At 44.5% G+C, this 21,226-nt stretch overlaps 10 protein-coding genes across 10 annotated transcripts; 5 read left to right on the forward strand and 5 right to left on the reverse strand.

Moving 5' to 3' along the window:
- The first annotated feature begins 241 nt into the window (after window positions 1-241).
- On the forward strand, window positions 242-1,083 carry CYBJADRAFT_43008 (uncharacterized protein). The gene is made up of 2 exons (XM_020217699.1): window positions 242-430; window positions 617-1,083. Exons 1-2 carry the CDS (start codon window positions 395-397, stop codon window positions 1,040-1,042), a joined length of 462 nt encoding a protein of 153 aa, XP_020072284.1. The 5' UTR covers window positions 242-394; the 3' UTR covers window positions 1,043-1,083.
- A 1,146-nt stretch (window positions 1,084-2,229) lies between these two features.
- RCF1 (respiratory supercomplex assembly factor RCF1) lies at window positions 2,230-2,995 on the reverse strand. Its single transcript, XM_020214309.1, has 2 exons — window positions 2,910-2,995; window positions 2,230-2,845 (listed from the first exon to the last, which is right to left on the reverse strand). Exons 1-2 carry the CDS (start codon window positions 2,951-2,953, stop codon window positions 2,443-2,445), a joined length of 447 nt encoding a protein of 148 aa, XP_020072285.1. The 5' UTR covers window positions 2,954-2,995; the 3' UTR covers window positions 2,230-2,442.
- Window positions 2,996-3,322: 327 nt separating this feature from the next.
- Window positions 3,323-4,504, forward strand: AHC1 (Ahc1p; the record flags this gene model as incomplete). The annotated part of the gene is made up of 1 exon (XM_020216193.1): window positions 3,323-4,504. The coding sequence occupies one exon, from the start codon at window positions 3,323-3,325 to the stop codon at window positions 4,502-4,504; it is 1,182 nt and encodes a 393-aa protein (XP_020072286.1).
- A 99-nt stretch (window positions 4,505-4,603) lies between these two features.
- On the reverse strand, window positions 4,604-4,921 carry GRX8 (glutathione-disulfide reductase GRX8; the record flags this gene model as incomplete). The annotated part of the gene is made up of 1 exon (XM_020216194.1): window positions 4,604-4,921. The coding sequence occupies one exon, from the start codon at window positions 4,919-4,921 to the stop codon at window positions 4,604-4,606; it is 318 nt and encodes a 105-aa protein (XP_020072287.1).
- A 402-nt stretch (window positions 4,922-5,323) lies between these two features.
- On the forward strand, window positions 5,324-7,411 carry DDL1 (putative carboxylic ester hydrolase; the record flags this gene model as incomplete). The annotated part of the gene is made up of 1 exon (XM_020212504.1): window positions 5,324-7,411. The coding sequence occupies one exon, from the start codon at window positions 5,324-5,326 to the stop codon at window positions 7,409-7,411; it is 2,088 nt and encodes a 695-aa protein (XP_020072288.1).
- SFM1 (protein-arginine N-methyltransferase SFM1) lies at window positions 6,997-8,106 on the reverse strand. Its single transcript, XM_020214310.1, has one exon. The coding sequence runs from the start codon at window positions 8,090-8,092 to the stop codon at window positions 7,469-7,471; it is 624 nt and encodes a 207-aa protein (XP_020072289.1). The 5' UTR covers window positions 8,093-8,106; the 3' UTR covers window positions 6,997-7,468.
- A 477-nt stretch (window positions 8,107-8,583) lies between these two features.
- PRP3 (U4/U6-U5 snRNP complex subunit PRP3) lies at window positions 8,584-9,498 on the forward strand (the record flags this gene model as incomplete). Its single annotated transcript, XM_020212283.1, has 1 exon — window positions 8,584-9,498. A coding segment is annotated over one exon (915 nt), but the record flags the coding sequence as incomplete, so codon positions are not given.
- Window positions 9,499-9,737: 239 nt separating this feature from the next.
- Window positions 9,738-10,052, reverse strand: HSP10 (Hsp10p; the record flags this gene model as incomplete). The annotated part of the gene is made up of 1 exon (XM_020212528.1): window positions 9,738-10,052. The coding sequence occupies one exon, from the start codon at window positions 10,050-10,052 to the stop codon at window positions 9,738-9,740; it is 315 nt and encodes a 104-aa protein (XP_020072291.1).
- A 382-nt stretch (window positions 10,053-10,434) lies between these two features.
- MCO10 (Mco10p) lies at window positions 10,435-10,911 on the forward strand. Its single transcript, XM_020214311.1, has 3 exons — window positions 10,435-10,510; window positions 10,590-10,738; window positions 10,836-10,911. The coding sequence occupies exons 1-3, from the start codon at window positions 10,463-10,465 to the stop codon at window positions 10,867-10,869; spliced, it is 231 nt and encodes a 76-aa protein (XP_020072292.1). The 5' UTR covers window positions 10,435-10,462; the 3' UTR covers window positions 10,870-10,911.
- A 126-nt stretch (window positions 10,912-11,037) lies between these two features.
- TOM1 (E3 ubiquitin-protein ligase TOM1) lies at window positions 11,038-21,220 on the reverse strand (the record flags this gene model as incomplete). The annotated part of the gene is made up of 1 exon (XM_020214312.1): window positions 11,038-21,220. A coding segment is annotated over exon 1 (9,934 nt), but the record flags the coding sequence as incomplete, so codon positions are not given.
- Between the last annotated feature and the right edge of the window lie 6 nt (window positions 21,221-21,226).

Below are 21,226 nucleotides of genomic sequence, written 5' to 3' on the forward strand. Positions count from 1 at the left end.
TAACACCCTTTCCTCTTTTGGTGAGGTATTTCGGTTCGTGCCACATGCCAAACGCATATGGCTTGTGCTGATATACGGTACGGGCTAACATGTTTAAGATCTACAAATTAGATCGATTGCTTGTGTGTTTATCACAAGGTGGTGAAATTGATTCCATGAGGCAGAGCTCTGAGTCCTGAGCCTGGAGAACTAGCAGGATATGATTTAGCGATGCTGTGGAGAACCCACAGTTATGCTCACATGTAATGTGATAGAAGAAAGAAGAGCCAATAGTTTCCATGAATGTTGTATACGCTTCAACTGCTCATGATCTTGCCTGTTGTGGTTGTTGAGAGTCTCAACGATTCTCTCTGTACGTGGGTTCTGTTTGTCCTGGGTATGTTGGCCAGCAGCTATGTTCACCAATTCCATTCCTAGAAATCTCACCAAGGTATGTGTGCTTTCCTCTCTGTTCCATCATTGGCGACTACGTTGGGCTCATACCTGCTGTAGCATGGTTTTGTCACTTTTAGAGGGTGAGCAGTCGTACGGTAGTTATCATTTGAGGTTCATAAGTCGATCACCAAGTTGGAATCGCTCTCATGCTCAAAACTGATCATAGATCTCAATCAGGAAGACCTGTTGTGGCCTCTATATCCTCCTCAGCAGTGATATATTTGACAGTTCACCCTTCTTATCTGTCTTTAAATGGCAGTATGCTATTACTTTTGTTGGCTGGTTATCGTTGGTTGGTTGCCGTTGGCCGTATTCAAATGTCTGTCTGCAGTCTTGTATAACACTGAATAAGAGAAAAGCCGGTGGTCATTGCACATGGACCAGATCCGTGTATTGTCCTTTGCAATGCATTCTCTCCTATAGACTACACATTGTCGTCCTTCCGATAAGTTCTTGCGTTACGCCAAGAGCATTTGAGGATTCCAATGCTTGCCTTATAAATGGCTTTCTCGGTGCCACGAGCCAATGGACCTTCATCCATACCGAGACTACTCAAAAGAGTAGTCTCCACAGACATTCTAGGGCAGGTATCAGACTCCATCTCTGAATCGGATTTTGATGCACAGTCTATCACTCCCTACAGATCACTCATCAACCTTTACCATATATCCTTCTCTGTCGTTTCCAATCAGCAATGAGCGAGGTCGCACTCAACACGCCAATATATCGGCATAGTAACCCAATCAGCCGGCGTCAACCACCGCCTTTCAAGCAGACAGTACACCTCACTAAGTGGTTGATAAGTAGGCACATGTTTTTCATTGAAGAGTTGTCTGATTAGCAACCTCTTGTCGTCTGCGCTGAAATGTGAAGCCATCATCATACTCCCACATAGGCAGAGTATCCACACCTTTCAAATGATCTCAAGAGCCATTGAAAGGGCTGTTGTGACCATTCAGTGACATAGACTGACCTCTCTGGCTCTATGTAGGCCTCGAAGAACTGCTGGCATCATCTATTCCCATATGACCTTCAACTACATGCTGTCAAACGCGTCTTCAGTGATAAGGGACGTTGGTTATTGAAAAGCCTTAGACGACCCCGTGTCTCACCAGCTGTACAGTCAGATACCTACACTAAGGTCTAGGATCCACTGTAATAGGAAACTCTCAGCACGGAAAGTGCCATAAATTGAACAGAGCCACCAGCCATCTAACGTCTGTTCAATTGTCTGCTCGTGCTATCGGTATAGACAGCCCGTGTATTACACTGCACGTATCCTGGCGTCGATACTTACCATGGTTCTCATCCATGAAGGCGTTTCAGCTGATAAGCACGGTAGAGCATTGCCGGTATGCTACGCGCTTATACCAGGGCACTTTGGGACCAGCAGCACCGGGCGAAGTTCACATTCTCCATACTCTATGATCGGTAAAGCTCCAATTAGCGGGCATTATCACGACCTGACCATCCGCTATCAGCCTCCAATTGTCATTGGAAGACCATCTATTACTTCCACACATCATCATACACCAGCCTCCCTCCGCTAATGGAGAAGTACGCGATAAGAACCATCACCTCTACCTCTCGGCCTGGAAGCAACAACCAGAAGCGCATACCACCACCAACCAGCTACAACTACCTACACAGCTAAACTTCCAGCCATCAACTCTTCACATGCTCGCCTCCTACATCGTCTTTATACACTCCGAGGTGCTTCCCATTGAACAGGCTTGTTTACGTAGTAAATCCGAACACCATCACTTTTCGCGCGGCCTTTGTACTGCTCAAAGCCCATAACATCTACAAACAACTCATCACCACGCTGCCACAGCGCCGTGAAGAGCAGACGAAGCACTACTATGTAGGCCAATGGAGAATCGTTTCCTAGCGTATATACAAATTGGTAATGGAATGTCAGTAGAAGGGAGATAGAAAACAGGCACACGGAGAACATAGAGATGCGTATCGGGTAAACAGCTGGAGCCTTCGAGCTAGGCGATGAGATCACTTCTCTTCAGAGCTCTTCTCGGCCTCTTGGGCTTCGAGATACTTCTGTCTTGCAATGGCGGCCCTCTCCTTTCTCTGCTTGGCCTCCGAGTCTCTTCTTTCCAGCTCTTCGATCCACAGCTTCTCCCTCAGCTTGGCCTTCTCGCGCAGCTCCTCCTCCCTGGTCTTGCGTGCCTGCTCCGTGCCTCTGCCATAGACAAGACCTCCAACGACAAGAGCAGCAATGGTGAATCCCTGGAACGCAACACGATAACGGAACCACTTCTGGGCCCCTGGTCTGTTACCTATACGCAGCGACTTGGCTGCTAAGATCACTGCAACCGTCGTGGCAAGCGTGCCCAATGGCACAAGCGGTTGTTCCTTACAATTCTTGACACACTTCTGGATGAAGTCTAGCTGTCTATACAAACCGCATCTGTTAGTGCTACTGCCACCAACACGACACAAAAGACGTAGAAACTCACCTGTACTCGTTCTGGTCGTCAAATGATGATGGCACTCTTGACATGGTGTGATGGCTCCGCGTGCTGATACTGTTGTTACAACGGTGTGGGAATGTAAAGAGTAAAATGGTATAATCTCTCTTGCGTTCTAGAAACCAATGCCCGCACACTACAAAAAACCCACTGCGCGGAAGCAGCAGAGCCCCCCCCCCCCCCCCCCAAGAGGAAAATTGCTTATGTAATCATTGTTTGTTTACTTTCAGCAAGGATCAACACGCTGTTGCCGCCCTTCAACCGCTCTTCAAACACTTTGGTATCGAGGCGGCGCGTAACAGAGCTGGCGTATACAGTGACGAGTCGAGTATTGGTACTTGTTCATTGCTGCTTGTTCCTTGAAAGTCAACATCTACGGTAACTGGAGGAGAATACGTGCGATGGGGCCTGCTGCTGGTGAAGACGACCAGGCGGCGGCATACGGACAGATAGCAACTCCCAAATCACCCACGTCGGACGACTATCCACGACTCACAGACGATGAGCAGTCGTATCCGTTGGAAGGAGCGCTTAGACAGAAGCTGGTTGAGCAGGTTGATCTGGAGATCCTCCTGAAGCACAGAGAATATCACCTTGTGCAGAAGGAGATGCACAAGGTGATGACACAGCTGGAGACAATGGAGAAACTGCACAGCGATCCGCACTACGCTGAGTATCTGCAAAGCCTGGTATCGTTGAAGAAAGATGCACTGGAGCACAGGGATTCGAAGGCATCTGTGCAGCACCAACAGGCCTCGCAAGAGTCCGGTTACAACCTGAGGAAATCTTCCAAAGAGCATGAGCGTGCGGTTCACAGGACTTCCTATGGCGGGCTACGGCCAGTATGGGACGCCCAGGGGAATAAGATCTGTGTGCATAAGCGTTCAGATGGGGTTATAGTCCGCATCGACTGTCCCAAATGTGGTCGTACTGATTTCGGGTCCGCACAGGGGTTCTTAAACCACGCTAGGTTGGCACATTCCATCGAGTATAAGAGCCAGGATCATGCTGCGCTCTGTTGTGGCTCTTTGCTCCCTGACGCTGACCAGGATCAAGTCGGATTGAACTCGATAGCTCTGCTAAAAGAGAGCGGTGCTGATCCAAACCGGAACCTGGCCCCAGGGGTGAGCATCGAAGATCAAAATGGCAATAAGAAGAGACGGAAGCTGAGCACCGCTAAAGGTGGGTATCTGGAGAAGTTATTCGTGGAGAAGGGTAAAGACAGTGATTCGAATTACAAGGCACTTGTTGAAGACGTCACGAAGAAGGAGATTATCGACGATGATGGTGATTTGGATCAACAGCAGCCGTCTGAACCCAGTGATGGCAAGAAGAAGAAAATGGGGCACAACAGACGTAAGAGTCGTGGTGGTCTCAGTGCCGTGACTTTTGAGGAGCACGTTGAAGTTTATGAGCCAAGGAATGCAGGGCAGAGTAGTCAATGCGACAACGCTTCATTTTCACCCAATGTTGAGTACGAGATACCACCTGTTGAAGGACTAACACCTGCACAGAGAAGAAGATTCCCATCTATTTCAGAACCTTTGCGTACAAGGAGCCGATCCAGACAAAACTCCAGTTAATGTGGCAAAACAACATGTGTGTCTATAAAGATTGTACATGGCTATCAAAAAATCAAATGGACAATTTTATACATCGCTTTGGAGATATAACAATAATTTCTAGAGTAAACCAGCCTTCTTGAACACCTCTTCAGTCTGATCCAAACTTTCCAATTGCTTCAAAGTCTGCTCTGTTCCGAACACTTCACCATTGAACCAAATGGTGGGGACCCATTTTCTACCACTCAGTGCCGTGAACTCCTTCTCGAGCTCTGTGGCTTTTTTCTGATCTTCAAGCTTATCCAACTCAAGAACAGTCACCTTAGAGGAAACACCATACTTCTTCCAGATGGCTTGAGCATAGTGGCAATCAGGACACCATGACTTCGATATCATGAAGAACCTGTTGCTCTTAACGTAATCAATCGCCTTGACCATTGTCACTTTACACAAGTTGAACAGATGCTGAATGTGGGAGAGAACTAGAAAGAATGTGGCTTATTTCCATTTCAATTTTCATTCTGCAATTTGGAACGGCCCTGATATTGTGCTCCCTTTTTTCGGTCCTGTTCTGAAATCCGGTACAAATTTCGGCGTACGTTGATGAGCCTGCACGTCTTAAAATAGGGAGAAAATGGTCTATATGAACCACCCAGAACTTCACCATTTGAAAAGGATGCTTGGTACTTCCTGTTCTACTGAATTGAAGTGGAAATTTAGCAATTACAATCTGAGAATTTCCCAGAAAAGGTGTTGCTTGTTCTACAGATTTGGGAAATCTTGGTAGTTCCGCTGATAGTCGTCATCACTTGAGGATTGAAACCAGATCCAACCCATACAATGGTGTTCGCTTTACCCCCAATAGGAACTGTTTTCAAGCAGAGGTTCACCCCAAGTGATCAATTGAGAGCTCTATCGTCATTGGCGAAGTTGGCAAAAGACCCACTGGCACCTCCTCTGAGAATACGATGGTTTTACGCAACTGATATTCCTGAGTCGATGCCACCTTACTTCAAGTATACAAAAGTCGGAGAGCCAAAGAAGTTCTCTGCATTCTCAGAAGCCGATTCCAACAGGCTGGAAAAAGAGTACCAGAGGCTTTTGAATAAGGAGCCTTTCAGAAATATTATTTCGGTCAATGAAGATCTGCTATTTGAAGTGGACTTGGAGAGTAGAACGATGTATCCTGTTTACTGGGAAGGTGCGGTTTACCAGGTTAGAAGAGGAGGTTGGTTCACCACTGAGGCTCAGCCTGTTCCGGAAGAGCTGGCCGATAAACTGGAGCGAGGCTACTGTGTCATGAGACCATACGAAAGTGAAGATGATATCGAGAAGGTGAACCCACTGTCGAAGAAGAACGTAGCAGATGATGTCTATGAATTGCCCGGTGGTCGCAAGGTGTTGTACGCTGATTCGTCATACGCCTATGTCTTGGATGAAGGGTACGGTGGAATGATGCAACTGAACTTCTTGAAGGCTGTTAAATCGCTGCCAGCAATTGGTGCACAACTGCTGAAGAGAGGATTTGGTACACCAGAAGCTGAAAAGGAGAAGGATGGAGATGAACAGCCCGATGAGTTTGGCCTTGCAAGCTTCGATGTGATTGCAGATCTCTTCAATACAGGCAAATCCGTCAACGAAGTTGATACATCTAAGGCCTTGGAATTAGAGATGAAGGATTATAAATCTGATGACGAAGATGGAGCTATGAGCGACACTGATGATGAGCAGCCACAGGAAAGACAGATAGATCATCTTATCTTCTGTGTCCATGGTATTGGTCAGATGCTGGGGACAAAATATCAGAACGTGAACTTTGTTCATACAGTGAACATCATGAGAAAGAATTTGAAGAAAGTGTACTCGCAGAGTAACGAAATGCAAGAGTGTGTGGGTGATCCAACCAACTGTCGTGTTCAAGTACTGCCAATATCATGGCGTCAAAAGCTGAGCTTCAACAACGACGATGATGTGTCCGAGACGTTGCCTTCGCTGAATGATATCACAGTGTCTGAACTCAGACCAATGAGGAACATGATGGGCTCTGTATTGTTTGACATTCTGTTATACTATGAGCCTCAATATCTGTCACAGATATATCATCAGGTTATCTACGAGTCCAATAGGCAATACGACATTTTCAAGAAGAGGCACCCAGACTTCAAAGGGAAGGTGTCAATCATTGGACACTCTCTGGGCTCCTGTATCGCGTTAGACATTCTCACTAAACAGCCAGATATCCCGGACCCTTCAGACCCAGACCAGCTCCACTTCAAGGTTGAGAACTATTTTGCCATTGGATCACCAGCAGGCCTGTTCAACCTGTTGAAGGGCTACAACATTGGACCACGCTCCACTCTGGGGCAATCAACAGATAAAGTCCTGACGCTGGCGTGCAATAACTACTACAACATATTCCATCCCTGTGATCCAGTTGGGTACAGGGTTGAGCCTTTGGTTATGAAGGAGATGAAAAAATATGAGGCCGAGTCTATACCCTTCATGATTGAAGACTTCAACAAGCAATTGTCAACTTTGGCCCAATTCTCAGATAACTTCAGAACAAAGGTCATGGCAACTGCTGCTGATTCTTGGTCCTCTCAATGGAGTAGCTACATGGGACAACGCAAGGATCAACAGCAACAAGCGGACGTCACCAAGGAAGCTGTGAAGAAGGCCACCGGTGAGGTTGTGGAGATGACACCTGAACAATTGAAGGTATTCACAGCTTTGAACTACAACGGTAGAGTCGACTTTGCCCTACAGCAGGGCTATCTAGATTTCTCCATAGTGTCTGGTCTAACTGCTCATGTCAGTTACTTTGAAGATGAGAACGTGGCCGCGTTCATCCTCAAAGAGGCTATGGCACCACATGAGCTCGTCAAGGAGAAGAAGATGAAAACATTGATCCTAGACGAAACCGATTGAACTATGATTACAATTAGAACCTGTACATAAAATCTGTTAAAAACGATAAGATCGCCATTACAACAAGTCGTCAAGTGACTGCTCAGAGTCTCTCTTGATCAAGTCTAGCATCCCCTCTGGCAGTATTGGTCTCCCGTTGCTGTCCAGTACGTATCTGAATGGCATCTCCGTAGCCTCGTTCTTGTTGAATCTGAACTCGGGATAGTCAATGAAGTCGATATCTTCAAATGGCTTCTTGTCCTTCACGATCAGCTGTGTCACCCTGACTGCGGTATCAGTGGTCATCTGCTTAGATCCCAGCCTTCTGCCTTCGAACCCATACTTTCTTCTGAGCTCACCAGTTCTGTCCCTAGGAGGGTGATCTCCAAGGATGCCTCCAAAGACAAAATAGTCAAAGGCCTCGGACTCACCTGGTACCAGGTCCTTCTCTGCAGAAGGGTCCAACAGGCATACTCGCTCCTTCACGATGGGGAGAGCATCCGTCCCAGCCTGGCTCACGTCGTCAGAAGTCCACTGTAAGCCCAAGGCAAGCAGCTCTTTTGGAATGTCACTGTCCGTGGTGCCCTGTGGAAGAGAAGTCAGCAACAAGTTCTCCTTGCCGACCTCCTTGATGATGGTGGAGTACTCGAGAATCACCCATTCGGTGAATCCCTGTTCCATGTGCTCTATAACGTACTTCATCGTCTGCTTGGCTGCCTTCTGCTGCCGAGCCCGTTGTTGGCTTGCGATGAGCTACAAATTTTCACGCTTTTTCCTCTGCGTTCCGCTGCCTAGCTCTGTTCAGCCAACATCGACACCGGCAAAGCACATCAAAGCGCCACGATATGAACACGAAGAGACCGTCAGACGAGTCTGCTGGTGGTGAGCTTAAACGGGTGAAGCTGGAGGACAAGGAGGAGAAAGCCCGCCGTGCAAGGGAGAGAATTGCAGCCCTGAAGGCTAAGAAGCTGTTGTTACACGAACGAGGACAGCAGGCAAGCCAGGTTGATGGCAATGGTGGTGCTCAGAGTAAAGGCGTTGTCAAGGAGAAGGAGCCAGCAAAAGGTTTGGACGTGGAGTTGCACCCTCTGCTCACCGGTGACGAGAAATGGAAGACAGACAACCCGAACTTGAGGAAGTTCAACAAGCGTGGGTACGCTGTCAATCCTTATCTCAGTGATACGAAGCCGGAGAGGAAGAGAAGGGAGTTCAAGTTCAACAAAGGAGGGAAGTACATTGCACTTGGTGACGAGGTGCGGAAACAACTGGCCCTTGAGCGGGCTGAACAGGCTGTCATTGAGGAGAAGAGATCGCAAGGCTTACTACCGGATGAGTCTCTACAAGAGCAGAAGTATGCGATACCGGAACAACCACTGTGTGAATGGTGGGACACGCCGTTCACTGAAGATTACCGTGAACTGAACGAAGCGTCGATATCGATGTATATCCAACACCCTGTGCCTATCATGGCGCCTTGGGAGAGCCACCTTCCGCCGCCTAAACCTCTGTTCTTGACGAAGAAAGAGATGAAGAGGATCCGAAGACAGGCTCGAGCTGAGAAGTACGAGGAGGAGCAAAACAAGATAAAGCTGGGCCTGGCTCCACCCCCGCCTCCAAAGGTGAAGCTGAACAACCTGATGAATGCATTGACGAACGAGGCTATCAAGGACCCTACAGCGGTGGAGCAGCGTGTTCGTCGTGAAGTCCAAGAAAGAGAGGCCAAGCACATCGCAGACAACCAATCTCGGAAGCTGAGCAAGGAGCAGAGAATTGAGAAGAAGGAAGAGAAGATTGAAAGAGATCTACAGCTGGGGGTTTACAGTGCTGTCTTTGTGATTGACAAGCTCGAGCATCCATCTCATAAGTTCAAAGTGGAGAGAAACGCCACTCAATCGAGGTTTGTCGGTAGCTTACTGTACTGTCCTGAGTTCGTGCTGGTGATTGTCGAAGGCACTGAAAAGAACATCCGCCACTACAAGAGGTTGATGATGAACAGGATCAAGTGGGATGAATCAACCAGCGTTGACGGTCACGACATGTCACTAGCTGGCAACCAATGCCAACTGGTTTGGGAAGGGCCGTTGAACGAGCCACATTTCAAGAAGTGGACCGTCTTCAGATCCAATTCTGAGCAAGGTGCGATGAGCTACCTCGAGCACTTTGGAGTGATACAGTACTTCAAGGAGGCCATTGTAAAGACACAGGCTACACAACAGGCAAGGGCAAAATGAACAACTCTGCATATATACAAGATCTGTGTATTATACTTCGTCTACACGCTTCCAAGAGTTGAGGGGCAAACGTCATACAATAACAACTGTGACGTGATGAGATGGGACGGGCGCGTTTACTCTTGGATCTTTGCGAGGATCTCAGCGTCTCTGAAGAGGATAACCTCATCGTCACCAACCTTGATTGGAGAGCCGCCAAAGCTTGGAATCAAGACGGTCTCTCCTGGAGCAACGTTTGGCACAACCTTGTTACCGTTCTGGTCGGTGAACCCTGGCCCAACAGCCAACACCTTGGCCTGGTTGAGCTTCTCAACGTTCTTCTCCGGCAAAAGAATACCTGACGCGGTCTTAGCCTCCGCCTTGACTCTTTGAACAAGGACTCTGTCGAGCAGTGGAACAATGGAGGAAATTGACTTGAGAGCAGCAGACATGGTGATTGATTTTGTTGATGTGAGAACTAATCCGCAGTGAAGAGAGGAAGAGAAGAAGCTAAGCGAAAGATTGAAGGAAATGACCAAAATTTGTGCAAAAGTTCCCCCATAAAAACGGCGCCGGTGTGGGTGCGTGGGAAAATCGAAAATTCTGGAATTTTTCTCTGGTTTTGATTACGTAAGCATATGCTCCTTTGAATGGGTAGTCAATAGAGACGGCGTTTCCCAAATAGGTAATCTACCGAAATAGGATACTTTCCGCTTTGGGTGTTTTGCGGTGGTTTAATTTCCCCAAGCATGCTCGGTGGTTTTCGCTACTTTTTGCGGGTGCCCATTTGGTTCTCCTTTCTCGAGACTCCTTTTGCTAGTTCAATTGGTTGTTCAACATACTTTAAAACCAAGAATACACGATGGGATCCGCTTATACTATCTTTGGTAAACAAGTCTCCTCTCACTGGGTAAGTTTGATGCGTCTGCGCGGGTCAATTGGCCCCTGAGCTGGACATAGCACTAACAGTCAAAATTGAAATGTTGAAGATTGCCATTGCAACACTATCCGCCGCTCTTGGTCTTGGTGTTGTGTCCTCATCTGGATCTAAGGCCGAGGCCTCACCAAAGGCCACTCCTGTTCCAGCTGCTCCGGTTGCTGAGAAGAGTGAAGACTTTGATGTTGAGAAGTTGTTGAAGTGAGTGCTCCTTTCCTTTTACCCCCTCCCACCGCTGCTCGGGAGCCCTACACCATCAATTCCATCTGATTTCCAATTACTGACATGGTTGTTCTAGTGACTTCTTGAAGGATGACGAGGAAAAGAAGTGAACCCTTCCCCCACACTCTAAGTATATCCAATCTGATGCATCGTGATGAAATACAGACAAAACTAAGCTCAAACATACATCTCTACGAGAGAGTACTTATATTCAAATCTACATACACAAAACACAATTGAACATCTACGTTATCGCTGCTTTTAACTAATAGTGAAAAGCGTTCCTTTAAAAACTATAAGTATATCTTTTTTTATGCTAATCCGAATCCTTCATGGCCTTCGTTGATCGCCAGCAATAATGCCTTCCTCAATTTCTCATACGAATCGTATGCCGGCAGATCAATTTGGTTAAAGCAAGTATGAGATGATGGTAAGCGATCAGTGGATCCAAAATCTTTATGGATGTTGAACTTTGTAGCTCCGTTGGCGCCTTCTAATTCTTTAAATCCATTTAATGGAACTTTGGAGGTACCAGTTGCGAATTGTAACAGTTTGGCACGTTCCTCAGTGTCAAATGAACGGACTGCTCTCCAGAAATAGGAAATCTCACGAGAGGATGCGGTATAGTTCACATATGTGGTGTTGTTCTTCCAGTCATCAACATCAATATCAGGCAATCCTGAGATCAGCAATTCCAATTCTTGTTCGTCAAAGATTGAAATCAACGTCTTTGGAATGATCTCATAGAACCCTTGAAGGAAATTCTCAACTTGTTCTTCGACACTCTTTTGAACACGGAATTCAACAACCTTTTTGACATATTGTTGTTTGTTCTCCTCGGTAACTGCAATATTACGTCCATCAGGTATTAAATCAATGATCTTCTTTTCACCATAGTCATCAGCCTCGATGGAAAAGGTTTCAATTATAACATCTGTGATATCATTCTCCAGCATCCATGTCAAAGATTTATAGATGTTCAAGTCGATTGTCTCAACATCTTTCAAAGAAACTTTGCATCCAAGAATACTCTTGTAGACATCACGAGTGAAATGACAATCCAGAAAACAGCCATCGTAAATAGCCTTACCAATGATACGACCAACAAACTTGAAGAATGATAAATGCTCAGGATTAACCCAAGACGTTCTATTAGGATGGAACGTCGTCTTATCAGAGGCAATTGGTAAAAACAGCGCGTAATCAGGGTTGAACATCTGTCTTGATAGGACCTGATACCATTCCCTGGTCACACCACCAGCATCAACACCAGCTTCGCCTTTGAAATTGATCTCCAACTTGGCATTGCGGAATTCATCTTTAGATTTAAAGAACAAAGCTCTATAAGAATCCAAAAACACCTCCTTACGACGCACAGATATTGACATCGTCTTTCTTTCCGTCTCAGTATCATGTAACTTTCTGTCAAAGTAGTTCTTCTTATTGTCAAACTCAAGGATCTTTGGATTCTTAACAAGCATGGTAAATGGACCACTCATCAACTTTGGATTGGATCTAACCATCTGATTCAAGATCTTCTTATGCTCATTAGTGAACGAGAAGAAAAGGTTTTCAATGTTTTCATTGGCAAAATCTTTGGAATTCTCATAGTTAAACACATCTTTTGCTTGTACATCCTTTACCTCACTGTGTTTACAAACAACCATCAAAGACTCTATCAGAGGTAACAAAGCTGTGGCAACATGGGTAATACTCTTATTGGCTTCAAAAATATCAAGAGAGTCACTAAGAGAGACCCATAGAGAACCAAGCTTCAAATTTGTATAAAGCTTCGTCAGTTCCTTGTTCTCCATAACCTTATCACCACCATCCTTCTTCTCCCTGCCAAACAGATAGTCCAAAGCTGTTAATACTCTCAATAATTTAGATTGATCAGAGCTCGATGAAGTGAACTTCTGCATAATCTGTGAGTCGAAATCAGAAGCTTCTTCATCCAGTTTTTTCAAATCACCAACTAACACTTCAAGATCTTTGTTCAAGGATGATGCCAACTTCATAGACAGTTTAGAGAGCTCATTGGAGAATACATTATGAGCATTCAGCACAAGCAAATTTTGCATTGCACTGAGTGTTTGTTGAAAAGTACGACTCGAGCAATCATCAGAAACCAGTATGGTTACAAAGTTTCTCAAACTGGTGCTGGTTATGATCGGTAGTTCAATCTTTGAAGGGTCTTCAGCTGCTTCTTTTGCTTTCTTCATCGATGCCAATGGACGTGTGGTAATCTGAACCAGGCGAGATAAGCCATCCATAAGCACCGACTTTTGCTTAACCAGGGGAATATCAAGCAAGTTTAATAAGAAGTTTATGGGGTATTTAGATGACTTGCCACTCAAATGGGATTTTTTGATGGAGCCTGCCTTCTTGTATAGCAATACCGGATCATGCTCTGTAATGAAATAGTATCTCAATTGTGGATCTGACTCGAGTAAAAATTGAAGCGCTTCTAACACTTGGCAAGCAATCACAAATGGTGAAGCACGGTTTGGGAAATGACCCAGACTCTGCATATCTTTTGGAACAACTGATTGTGAAGGAGTCCGTGGAGTTCCAAGCTTAGAAGGAGTAGATACAGGACCTTGGGAAGCAGTTGGTGAAGGTCTTACACGAGTGCAGATTTGACGGTAGACATTTTGTAAGGCCTCTTGTGATGAAATGCCATCTTGCAATATTGCAATCAGCAAGCCAAGAACTTCAGATCTGGTCTGTTTGTTTAAACAGAGCTGTCCTAACAGCATGTACAATGACTTTCTTGCTGGGAATGACTGCGGTATGAAAACAAATCTAATCAAAGAAGCAACGCCATATTTGTCTAAAAGAGGCGTAAAGAAGACTTTTTGTTTGGCCTTCTTATCCTTTTTGGACTCTTCATCTGAGGTCACGTTAGTTTCCTCTTGCTGAACTGTCTGGGACTGTTCAACAGCTCTTAATCTGCTGGATAATGCTTCTTGAGTTAGAATCTCTGTTCGTATATGCTCGGGTAAAGCCTCCAAAAAGTCCTCATCAATCTCTCTCGTGTGTCCAGTATCTCCTGTGGTGGATGCCTCTGCACGTCTCTCCCTAATATGCTGTGTCAAGACGTCTTCCCTCATATCATCCGGCAGAGCCTCGAAGAATTCAGGATCAATATCTGTCCCACTGATATCAACTTGTCGGCCACCAACAGTCACCCAAATAGGATCCAGTTGATGGGGTTCTTCGTGTTCCTCATCATTATTGCTGGTATTGGCTTCAAGTTGTGCCTGTTCTGCACGTCTCTGTGCCTCTTCTTCAGCTTGACGTTTCTGCTCCTCTTCTTCCTTCTGGTGTTTCATATCCTCTGCCTTCTGGTTTTCATTATAGATTTCACGGCTTGGTTCATAGATATTTTTGAAAATATGGCCGTATATTCTAAGTGCGTCTGTCTTTGATCCAAGAATCAGAGAAAGCTCGGTCCATCTTTCTTTCGTTGACAAGATCTTGAATTCCTCCTTAGCACGATTATGAGACGATGGCATCTGATTCCCATTGCGCTGAGTCAATATATTCACAAAGTAGTCATAGAATTGGTTGAGACGAGATGAACCACGTCTTGCATGGATATTACCATTGTTTATCAACTCAATGAAATCATTACCAGCAATGTTGGAAGTGAGAATACGGCCATGTCTTTGTCTTTCACGTTCAAAATATCTTCTGCTGCCACCATGAAGCACACGTCTCAAAGTCTGAGGGACCTCTACTGCTTCAGTATCCATGAGTTCAGAGCCATCACTTATATCCTCTTCTTCGTCATCATATCCCAAGACATCTCCTTCATCTTCAAAGTCCAAAATGTCGCCATGCTCACCAGAACGCACTATCCAATGGCCACTTCCTGCTTCTTCATCGGAAGACTCAGCATCATCATCATCATCAAATTCAAATACATGATCGTGGTCATGGTCATCAGTTGTGTACCATCCATCATCATCAGCTGCTTCGATATCATCTTCAGCATCAGATCCAATATCCAAGCTCGCGTCAGAATACTCCTCTGACTCGCTCTCTGAATCGAATTCAGATCCACCAGCAAGTTCTGGAGCGATATCATAACCAACATACTGATCGCTACTATTTGATCCTGCGTTTTCTTCGTCAGATCCTAAGTCAGAGAATGAGCTATGATCTGAATCTAAAGAAACAGTCTCACCATCATCAGTTGAAATCATTCCATCATCCTCATCCTCACTATAGACAATCTCAATATCTTGGCCAATATCATCATCCATGTCTTCATCTTCCTCGATGTCTTCGTCTTCGTCGCCAAAGCTCAATTCATCGTTGCTGAAATCGTCTTCAGAGTCAATATCTTCAACATCATACATACCAAGTGTAGAGTTCTGGAAGAGATCAGGTGTTTCTTCTTTGAAGTCATTGTCATCATCTTCAACCTCTTCTTCCTCGAGACCATTGGTAGGATGTGTTGCTCTGAAGAGTTCCTGATTGTTGGCTTTAATTTGACCCAAAAAGCTCAGTACGTTAACTGCAGATTCCAGAGGAAAGATATAATCACCAAAGTTGAGATCAATATCAGACAAGATGGATGTCAGCGTTGCTGGCAATCCAGAGTCAATAACAACACTGGCGATATGAAATGCATCAAATTCGATCACGTTTGGATCAAGGTAAGGTTCTTCTTGAGGGCTCAGCAACGAACGTAACGCCAAACAAAGAGAAGTTACTCTAGCACACATCGTTCTGATACCAGGTGCTGTGGTAACAGACTCCTTGAGCACCTTGTGTATCGTGTCAACAGTAAACTTCCTCATAAATGTCAAGTCAGGATCAACGTCCTTAGGATCTGCTTTGACATGGCGACCACTCACTGTGGATACGAACGCTATTATAACACTGACAGCCAGCTCACCGACAACTGCTTTACGTGCCAATTCTTCATCTGGTAACTCGGCTTTTCCTGATAAGATTAGCTGGTGAAGTAAAAAGTTCAAAGATGTAGACCTAGGTTTCGGTTCTTCGACTGATGGCTCTTGAAACAAATTCTTTTTGGAGAACGTCAAGAATTCCAGCTTACTCTGTTTATATGACGCAAGAAGTTCGGTCAAGACCTTCAACAAAAATATGATGTGTTCACAGTGCTCGTTCTTGCTAACATCACTCTTTGGCTCCTTGATAAGGTCCAACTCTTTGCGGTCAAGTTGCTTCTTCTTTTCCTCCTCGATTTCCTTTTCTGATTTGGGTGGTTCAATTAACCAATTATTCCGTACAGCAGACATCAACTCAGTGAGAATTAAGTTAACAATGCCGACAGGGCTCTTGAGTCCAGTACAGGTTTCTGATTTTACATCCTTGTCAACATCAACCATATCGACATCTTCATCTGCAACATCTATCATTTCAGTGGAAAATGACTTCATTGAGCTCTCTGTGAAATCAACAAATCTTACACGTTTGGAAATTTCCTCAACAAATATGTCAGGGTTTCTCATAATTACCCCATAACAGTCTTTCAGAACTGAAGAAAGTTCACGAGACTTGCTTTTCAGCTCCTTTCTGCTCTTATTGGTATACTGCGTCTTTATCTCTCTTATAGCCATATCGGTGATGATGTCTGTGGTCTCATAACACCTTCTCACCAAATACATAAAGGCTGTCTGGAGGATATAAGGCTTTTGAGGTTCTTTGAGTTTGGGATATGAAATCGCTTTCAAGATCTTCTCCACAACTCCAGATTGAGAGACCTTGTTTGCATACCGAGGGTCGCCAGCATAAATTGTGAGCAGACGACATAGAGCCAAAGCACTGTCTGTAGAGCTTATGTCTGAGACGGATACAGCAATATCGAAAAGACGATCCCCCGCAGCCTTCTCCAATTTAAACGCAATTGGTGGTTCCTTGAAGATCCCAATAAATGGACGTTCTGGTCCCAGCTTTACTGGTGATGGCAGTTGTGTCCCCGAAATGATCTTAACCATCGAAAGTACAGCATCATCAAACCAGTCAGCATTGACATATTCAGGCTTCAATTGGTCAATCACAAAATCTGAGAACTCTTCCAAGATTGAATGACATGAGAAAAACACAGTGTCATTCAGAATCAAGAAACTAAAAAGATTCAACAAACCAGCTAAGCCCTTGTTATCAGATACACTTAGATCAAACGATTCAATGTAATCCAAAACCAAACGGAGTATAACAGATTCAAACTCTTCTATTGAAGCACCTGGAGCATCCAAAAATGTACCAATCAAAAATTGTGATACCAATCGAGAAGCAGTCGGGTGAACCTGAACAAGCGATAAGATACCATCAAGAACTGCACCAAGTTCAGATTCACGAAGCTCCTGAAGTTCTACTAGAGTATGGTAGTTTGAGAACTGTGGCTCTGCCAAAGAGGGAACATAATCTGTGTATGGTGTTGCGGACGCATTCTTCATAACAGCATCTGCTGGTGATGTAGGCAATGTTGATCTGATATCATCTTTGAGAAACGTCAATGATCCCTTAAATGCTGCCAATGACTTGGCTACATCGGCCTCAGAAACACCAAGATCTTTTAAATAATCAGCTTTTGCCAGTGAGTGTTCCAACCGCCTCCAATCGATAGAGAATAGTGAACCATCAGATTCCTGTAGATGTTTCTCCTCCGACGCCGTGAATATGTTTTTGCTAAATTTGATCAACTCATTAAAAACGTCTTCTGGTATCAGTTCTTTAACATCAGACGTTTCATCTCCTTCGAGGATATTTTCGAGAACTCCAAATCCAAACAGCTTCGTTTGAACCAATAGATTCGATCTGAAATCGTTGACACGAACAATTGCATAACCATGAAAGTTACTCTCGTAGAACTTGTCTGGATATGGAACATTGGTCAGTTGGTTAAAGTCTGTCAACTTATTGAAGAAAACTAGACAATTCAGAATAATTGAAATAGTGATACTCTCCTTGGTATTCTTCACATATGCTAATTCTTTCACTTCAGATATTTTTGTTGGATCAAGGCTGGAGACTTCTCTCCAAAAATACCCTAGCACTTCTCTTTCCTTGAGCAAACCACCCTTTTGGACAAATAGTATCGCTGGCAACGTCAACACATTGTCATTATGAGAGTCTGTAAAACAATAATGCATCGTGTACAGTAATATTAACAATACATCAGCGTTAGCAAAGTGATTTGAGCACAATAGAGAGACAAAGAATTCTGAAATTTTGCCTGCAATTCTAACAATCTGCCAGCGTATTGTATCGAGTAGTTGTTCATCAGTCGACATGTTTGCAAGCATAAGTAACGTATTGAAGATGATCGCAATTGATGAGTGGATACGATGACCCACAAGACGTACTTGACAGGCATTCTTGAATTTAGCTGATGTCTTGTCAAACTTCAATTTAACGTTGGCGTCATTATCGAAAATTCTTGTAGGAGGAAATCCGTCATCATACTCTTTAATAACAGTCTCTTCAGATACAATTGGTGGCATCGATGTTCTAAGCGCATGCTCTTCCCAAGTCACTCGTTGTAACAACTTTCCCAACTTATCAATGAGATTGCACCCACCATCTGTTCCAAATAGTTTACACAATTGTTCACAGCGAGTAGGCGAGAGGGAATCAGAATTGCAAAACACATCAACAAAGCCAAACAATGCATTGTTCACTGCAATCAAGCCATTGAAGAGGTCATCTGCCTTGTCAAAGTCGTCTTGGTTTTCCAGGGCTTGGAACAAAGACTGTTTCTCCGATGAATCACAATACCAATCAATTGCATCAACTGTTTCCACTATTTTATCGAAAACTGAGTAGATTCCATAGGCACGAGATGTATCATCAAAGTATTTCAAAGCTCCATTGATTGGGTACATTGCATTAGAGTACACATAGTCAAAGGGAGAGTTCTTCAACACAACTAACTTCACCCACACTTCCGGTGCAATTTTTTGGTACATTGTATGCCAGAAGCCACCTAATTCGACAAGACTTCCAATCACAGACGCAGCAAATTCCAAGGTATAAGCCTCGTCAATGTTTTCCCATACATCCAGCTCAGAACTTCCCTCCTCGTTATCCACGACAGGTTCTTCCTTTGAGTGGTAAAACGATTTCAGTTCAGAACGGTATATATGAGGTCTTGGGAACTCAAATAGTGTACCGTCTGCCAATTTTTCAACCAGTGCGCATAATTCGTCCAGTATCAAAGGCTTAAAGTCGGGATAATGTCTTGCTAATTCATCAATAGCACCAACAAGGAATTCATAGTTCTCACTGGAAACCATATCTCTTGCGATTCCTTGGATTTCAAAGATTTTGAAAAATTGTTTGATCGCATTGACCTGTTTGAGTCTCTCCAAACCGTTGTTGTTTAACGATACGGCACCAATGAGGTTAGGAAGAGCACATACGACATCCTTTGAAGGACGTAAGAAGTCCCCGAAATTATCGATAACGACATCAATAGTTCCGGCTTCTTTCAATATTGTGTAGGATGTAGGCTCATTGTGAAGAATAGCACTCACGATATTAATTGCATTAGAAAGCAAGGACAATCCAAAGACCGGTATGTTGAGCAGAATTTTGTTGATATCGTTGAGTAGAGAAGAATCGAACAAGTTTCTAACTGTATCCCCACTTTCCTTCTGCAAAATTCCAAGAGCAAATCTCAGCAATGCAATGAGATAATAACATTGTGGGTAGCTGATGGTGTAATGGACAATACTCAACAATGGAGGACCGCCCATCTTATCATGCAGTGCAAACTCGATTTCTGACGTGATCGAGCTCAAAAGTTTCTGGAAACCCTTGTTCTCTTTGAAAAGTGCAATATTCTCAGAGCTGCTAGTGACAATGTTTTGAAGCAGATGAGTAGCACCGGCACTTGTAATCTTAAACTGTGTTGGAATGGTGAGGAACTCAGACAAGTGCTGAATCAATCCGGCAGAAACCAGAGAGCTGGCCAAAGTTTTGGTTGATGCCAGATTTAAAACTAAATGGAAAATAACAGAATTGTAATTTTCAGATACTTGTTCAGGGATACCAATTTTTAACTGTTTCGCCATCGATTTCAGAATTTGAAATAAGAGACCATGAGAGACACTACCACCTAGTCCTCTCATAATCTCTGTGGACCATGTCTTCTTCGAAGCAATGCACTCCAAACAAGTAGCCGCAGCCAATCTCACTTCTGTTGGAACATTATTTTGCAAATTTACCAAATCGATGAGGCAAGTCAAAAGAGTCGGATCACATTCAAAGACCTTTGATGTAATTTCAAGTTCCCTGTTAACCATGACAAGGAAGGCGATGCTGAGAGATTTCAATACAACAAGGTCCTGTCTCAATTTGATGTTCTCATAGGAATTTGAGTTGAAAGCCTTTGCCATTGTAGCCGTATAGGCAAACTTGGGCCAAACCTTAGGAGGGACCTTTGCAACACCTTTGTCAAACATCTGCTGGAGCGTCAGCTTACGAACATCGTGCTCAGCGATGTGGAGGGTCTCAATAGTTTCTCCACTTGCCAATTTAGATGGTTTTTTCTTCTTTGGAGACTGTAAATCTTTAACTCTCTTGATCGATGGCGATCCTTCAATCTGGTTTTGAGGAGCGTGAGAGCGAGGAGCTTCTTCAGGACAGTATATGTAGTTGAGCGACTTCCATTTCTTTGGGATCTGTGGTTCTTCCTTGATGTAATCCACTAGCGAGCATGTGGTGCTGGAACCTGTGTTCGCAGTCAACGACGACGCTGGCAGGAAAACGCCCAACGTGTATATTCTTTCAGACACTTTTCTCTGGCCAATGAACATCTTGGGTCTTTGGTTGATGAACTTGCGTGCCAACACGACGTAGCATCTAAGAACAGCAACGCAAACCGAGATAGATGGACAATTCAGCAAGTCGTACAGCCTATGGGAGGATGAATAGATACCACGATGCAAACAGTTCTCCAACAGCATATGGGTAAACGCCAAGATTGCACACACCAGATTGGTATCGAACGTGTTCATCTCCTGTGGTTTACAGTGTTTTTCAGATAGCCCATACTTATTGATGACCCCTTCAAGCAACGCATCGAACTTGTTGAGAACTGGGATCCAGTGGTACAACGTCCCTTTCGAGGTATCCCACTTCATGCTTTTGTTCAGCAATTGAATGAGATTCTCATCAGACGCAGCCATGATCTTCTCCTTTAGCTGAGTGAGCGCCTCGGACGCATCCTTCAGGTACTTCTTCTCTTCCTTCTTCGTCAACACCATCACACCGTACCTCTTTATCAGCAAAGTATATGGCGGCAAAAATCAAACCAGTAAGCAACTAGATGGATCTGCTTCAAGACAACACAACAGACGCGGTAAGGTGGAAAAGTAGCGGAAAACCCAATAAGCAGCTGAGGCAGTACGATATCAGTCGAGCCTCTTTGAATAACAGCGACTTGGTTCGACCAAACGTGCTCTTGTTTCCGTGTAATTGTTT

The sequence above is a fragment of the Cyberlindnera jadinii genome (assembly GCF_001661405.1).
Source record: "Cyberlindnera jadinii NRRL Y-1542 unplaced genomic scaffold CYBJAscaffold_2, whole genome shotgun sequence".
Classification (NCBI taxonomy): Eukaryota; Fungi; Ascomycota; class Saccharomycetes; order Phaffomycetales; family Wickerhamomycetaceae; genus Williopsis; species Williopsis jadinii.